The 5,992-nt window shown below is 36.3% G+C and overlaps 1 protein-coding gene across 1 annotated transcript; it reads left to right on the forward strand.

Annotated features, from left to right (window-relative positions):
• Window positions 1-536: 536 nt before the first annotated feature.
• Window positions 537-3,292, forward strand: LOC111916632 (receptor-like protein CLAVATA2). The gene has a single exon (XM_023912300.3). It carries the CDS (start codon window positions 930-932, stop codon window positions 3,144-3,146), a length of 2,217 nt encoding a protein of 738 aa, XP_023768068.1. The 5' UTR covers window positions 537-929; the 3' UTR covers window positions 3,147-3,292.
• Window positions 3,293-5,992: the final 2,700 nt, after the last annotated feature.

The following is a 5,992-nucleotide window of genomic DNA, read 5'->3' on the forward strand; positions in this document are numbered from 1 at the left end:
TAATTTTCTAACATATTTAAATTGGTTACAAATCCTTAAATTTTAGTTCTCTTGTTTAATGGTGTTTAAACACAAGGAAAATGTATATAGAAAATCTCAAATAATTTATTTTAAATTTAAAATTTTTAATCTAATACGTATCTTGATTTATTTAAATTTTAAACAATAAAAATATCAAAATTCTTTTTTTTCTAAAAAAAACCTAAATTAGTAGACAAAATTTTATGAAACTGCCACGTGTCAAATCCAAAAGTAAAAAATAAAATTTTGAATTAATATTCTAAAAAAATAAAATATGATATAATTATCAGATAGTATAGATAAATATAGATAGATAGATATAAATAGATATATTAACTAATTATTTAATCTAACAAAGATATTTTTATCGTTATTTTAAAAACAAATAGATATTTTCGATTCTTCAGTTTCAAAGGTCATATTCATACAAACCCATTAAGATGCGAAGAAATAGTGGCTTAAACATGAAAAGAAGATAAATTTAGAGAAATTTATTGTTTAATCAACTCGTTTAAGCTTTAGAAATTCAAAAGGGGAAATGTTATGAAAGAGAGTGCAACCACGCGTGTAAAAAGTAGGCAAATCGAAAGATGCCTCGACAGAGATTTTTTCACGCTTACCAAAAGTTTATGTGAAGAAGTAAATAAATTCCCAAAAGCCATACTCTTTGCCTGGACTCGAGCCCAGAATGTTTGCTTTTTAATTCTCTTCTTACACAGATTAGCTGCTGCTTTCCTTACCCATTATTTATAAAACTCAAACCTTTTAATCTTAATGCCTCTTCAATGTCTGTCCAATCCCCATCATTTATCAGGTATCTTGGTTTCCCCTATTACCTGAAAGATGAAAACCCTCATCTTCTTGTCTCAAATTTTGTGAAAATCTGAAGGAATCTCTTCTTCAAATCAATGGAAGCAAGATGGGATCCGGATTTCTGTTTCAAGACTTACAGAATCTTTAATTCAAGGTTTACGCCGCTGTTTCTGCTGTTTTGCCTTTCGTTCTCGACACTTTCTTCTTCACTTCCTAACGTGTTCGACGAAATAACTCTCAACATACAAGACAGAGCTTCACTTCTCCTGTTCAAGTCACAGCTCCATGACCCGAATCAGAGATTGTCATGGGTCGGTTCGAGTTGCACTAACTGGACTGGGGTGAGTTGCTCGAGATGGAACGGACGGGTTCTTGCACTCAACCTCACTGGGTTTAACCTCTCCGGCCAACTTCATTCAAGCTTGTGTAAACTCTCATTTCTCGAAACCCTATATCTGTCTCATAACAATCTCGATGGCCAGATTCCAGATTGTTTTAGTTCGTTTTGGAATATCAAAATCTTGGATCTTAGTCATAACATGTTTAGTGGTGTTATTCCTGATACCCTCATGAAATTGAGCAGATTAACCCAGCTGGATTTTAGCCACAACCTGTTCGATCAAATGCTTCCCTACTGGATTGGGAACTTCTCAATGAAGCTAGAAAAACTCGAAATGGGGTTTAATTCGTTTCGAGGGGGGATCCCCGAGGGTTTATTGCACTTGAAATCACTTAAATACTTGGGTTTATCTCACAATAATTTCTCCGGTGATCTCCCGGACTTCCGGCAAGCGTTGGGGCATCTTAGCCTCGAGTCAAATTCGTTTTCCGGTACGTTACCTTGTTTATCGTCATCGGTTGAATCACTCTCTTTTCTCGATTTAGCTGAAAACTTACTCGAAGGTGGAGTTCCGACTTGCATTTCTTCCCTACGAGCATTAGAGCATCTTAATTTGTCGTTCAATCATCTAACCTACGAGATTTCTCCAAGATTCCTGTTTTCGAATAGACTTGTTGTTCTGGACTTGAGTTATAATCAGTTGTCGGGTTATCTTCCTAAAAAAATTCTCGACTCCCCGGAAAAGTCAGGGCTAATTGTGCTAGACCTTTCGCACAACCAGTTCTCCGGCGAAATTCCACCGGATTTCACAGAGTTAAAAAGCTTACAAGCTTTATTTCTCTCCCATAATCTTCTCACCGGCGAAATCCCGTCAAGAATCGGAAACCTAACCTATCTCCAGGTAATCGATCTCTCTCACAACTCATTATCCGGTTCTATCCCTCTAAACATCGTCGGTTGTTTCCAACTTCTCGCTTTAATCCTCAACAACAACAATCTCTCCGGCGAAATCCAACCGGAGCTCGACGCATTAGACAGTTTAAAAATTCTCGATATCAGCAACAACAAAATTTCCGGCGAAATCCCATTGACGTTGGCCGGATGTAAATCATTAGAGGTCGTCGATTTAAGCTACAACAATCTCTCAGGACCTCTAAACGACGCGTTGACCAAATGGTCAAACCTAAGGTACCTTTCTCTTTCACACAACAAGTTCACCGGAGCTCTCGCCATTTGGATCTTCATGTTTGAATCAATCCAATCAATCGACCTCTCCGGCAACAAATTTTCGGGCGATATCCCCGACGGGATTTTCAACCTCAGTTTACATTTCAACAATGGTGAAGCTAAAGAAAACCCCAAAGCGCCATTGTTAGATAGTAAGTTTTCATTGGTGATGGGTGATGATCTGCATCTAAACTACAATCTTTCATCAACAGTCACCATTGATTTATCAGATAACTTGTTACATGGTCAAATCCCAGAAGGGCTTTTTGGTCTACATGGTTTGGAGTATCTAAATTTATCTTACAATTTCCTCGATGGTCAAATTCCCACAAATTTGGAGTCAATGTGGAGCTTAAAGATTCTTGATTTATCGCATAATTCATTATCGGGTGAAGTCCCGGAAAATTTATCGGGACTCGGGAATTTGACACATTTGAATCTTTCGTTTAATTATTTTTCCGGGATTGTTAATAAGACGAAAGGGTATTGGAGATTTTCGGGGGCGTTTGCGGGAAACCCTAATTTGTGTGTGGAGTCATCTGGCGGTGATGGTGGTGGTGGTGGTGGTTGTCTGACTGGAAAGTTGCCGGAGGAGCCGGAGAGGGTTTATGAAGAGGGGAAAGAAGACGGGTTGATATCGGGATGGTTGTTTTCGGTTAGTGCTTGTGTTAGTTTTTATTCGGTTGGAGTTGCTTTGTTTTGTTCATCAAGAAGTAGGAATTTTATGTTTCAGACGAAAGTTTAAATGTAGAAAGGGTAGATTACGATTGTATAGATGATGAATTTGCTAATGGGTTACATATAAAGTGTTTATCTTTTGTAAACATTTATGGTTTAGATGAATTTTAAACTATGAAATGAAATGAAATGAGTTCCATTTTGTATATAAAATAGAGATAGAGATACGCACGTCTTATGTCAAGATTGAGTCTTGAATTCATGACCATTAAAATTAAGAGTTGTGTGAATATATTTGTTCTCACATAAAGCGAAAAGATTCCACCGTTAATTATTTGTTGGATGGAATATGTGCAATTTGTGTTAAAAGCAATCTAGTTGGCTAGTTGTAGAAAAATTGGATGCCACCCTATCTATTCATATATTGTATGAAATTACTGTTTGTACTTGAAGTCATCTTTATAATCTTTTTTTTTTGGAATTATAAATATAACATTTATAAATGTCTATGGGGAGGGAGGGACGGGGGGAAGAAGATGGAAAGAGAAAAAAAATCATCATATGTGTTCTCGGGTTGGAAGGGGGGGGGGGGGGGGGGGGGGGGGGGGGGAGTTAAATGATATTTTTACCCTTAGTTGGTTAGGGTTCATCAATTTCATAGAGTAAGAAGAGGGAAGAAGATGAGACATCAATAGTAAAGGTAGGGGAGAAAGATGTTTCAACCAGAGGAGTTCTTGATGGCACCGATGGTGTTGTGAAAATGAGTGAAGACGACAATTACCAAGGAAGTTGAAGAACATGACAAGGGTAAAACCGGTCATTATATGTTTTCCCTTCCAATCCGCCCAAAATTAGGCGAATGATTTGGTGTGTAAAATAGTCTAGATTTCCCACATCAAATCCTTCATTTCATTTTCTTTCTTTTCTCTCCATAAAAAACTGGAGAACAACCTTTTCCTTCTCTTTCTCTTCTAAAAAGAAACTTGAGAGCACAACGTTACCGTAATGTAAATACAAGCAACTAGAAGATGCAAAACCAAAACAACAACGTAGATGCTCCTTTTGTGGAGCAAAGAAGCCCAAGAACAAAGAGCCTAACAGCATGCCCATGAGACCAAAGGCTAGAGGTGCACAAATCGATTTTTCTTGGAAATCGGATTAATTTTAAAACCCGTTCACTTTGGGTTAACAAAAACCAAAATCGGTTTGAGTAAAAAAGGAATTGATTTCAAACTAATTTCCGAACAAAAATATTCAAACCTTTAGGCACTGTTTAGGATCGGTTTGAAAAAAAAAACAATTTTTTTCTAGTTTTTTCTTTTTTGTATTTGTAATGAACTAAGGTATTTTCGAGCATTCGAGACAATGTATGTGACATGCCTAATTTCACGGCTAGAAAAGACCGATATATTTATGCATATTAAAAATCAGAGTATCATTGTCAAAGAAATATAATGTGGAATTTGTTCCTAAAAACATGATAATAATATTATCAAAACATTTTCGAATAAATGTACTTTATTTATATTAAAAACTTTGGGATGTCATCGTCCATACAGTACATAAGCATAAACAAAAGATTACAGGCCTTACAACAGTACATTAACCTATTGGCCTACATTCCATTCCCCTTTCATTATAATCATCTCAACTCATATGTGCTTTCGTATCACTACCTGTGATATAAGGAAACTAAGTGTGTCAGACTTGGGGAAGTCTAGTGAGCACATAGGTTTCAACCCACAATAATTAGATTCTTTAGTTATATTCTTTTCACCAAACAATTCAATCCTATTACCTATTCCCGTTATCCTCACATTATGAACCTAAATACTAGTCTCAGGGACATACCCTAAGGATCATTGTAAGCATTAGGGTAGACAACACTACTTGGGGGATTCCTTTGAAAATACATGTTCATAAGGTAACCATGAGGGGATGGAGTACATCTTTAGTGAACACATAGTTCAATAACACCTATAGGTTACGAGCCTGCCAGCGTTCTGCTGGACTGTCTAAAATAGTTTGTGGTCGTTATCTATACTTCGTTAGCTGACTAGATCATCTATAAAGTCAAGGCCTCTCATTTATTTCATGATTATCAGCACTTTTCTACCCAATATATAAAAATATATGTATATATACGTTTAAATAAAATAAAATCATGTTATAATATTTCATCTAGCACAAATATCAGGAAGTACATATAATAAGCACATTTATCATATAATCATCTAGATACTTCATATCTATATGTAAGTCGAAATTACTATGCACTCACTTGTTAAAGTGATGATTCAAAATTTGGGTCGCGCTTCGCTTCTAGCATTTGACATTTCCTTTGACGTGACCTTGTATCATTATTACTAAGTCTTAGTCTAACTTTCTAATGATAGTCTAGACCTATCAATCATTCTAATAAATAACGATCGTTCTATCAAATAAGGATCAAACAGGTAGGATAGTTGGGAGGCAGGACCATTTTGGTGTGTAATCTTTCTGAAATCCAACAATCAAGTCAACATGATCATTCTAGTCACCTCTCCCGTAAATAGATCAATCAATATTATAACTTGGAATCACTGATATTTCTTATTTAAAGGTTCATAATAACGACTTATGACTATAAATATGAGCTACACTGAAAGAACTAGAGTGTAGCTTAATTTATAGAGGTTCCTCCTGACCAAAGTCCGGAAATCATACTCGTAGGGCTCCTACTTGATGGATACTACTTGGTTGAATACCTCAGGTATCGCAGGGCTTTGCCGAAACATAGAAACAAAGTGAAAATGGCCTAAAAGTGAAGAGTTCTCGAGAGAGAAAGTGTGTAGGGGTGATTTCTTATACGAACGCCAATATTTATAGCCAAGAAAAGTCAACCACCGGCTCTTTTGGGCTTCTGTCAAGTGT

Source organism: Lactuca sativa, chromosome 1 (genome assembly GCF_002870075.4).
Source record: "Lactuca sativa cultivar Salinas chromosome 1, Lsat_Salinas_v11, whole genome shotgun sequence".
Taxonomy (NCBI): Eukaryota; Viridiplantae; Streptophyta; class Magnoliopsida; order Asterales; family Asteraceae; genus Lactuca; species Lactuca sativa.

Coding starts and splice junctions, on each gene's coding strand:
- LOC111916632 (XM_023912300.3), top strand. CDS start 930: ATGGAAGCAAGATGGGATCCGGATTTCTGTTTCAAGACTTACAGAATC.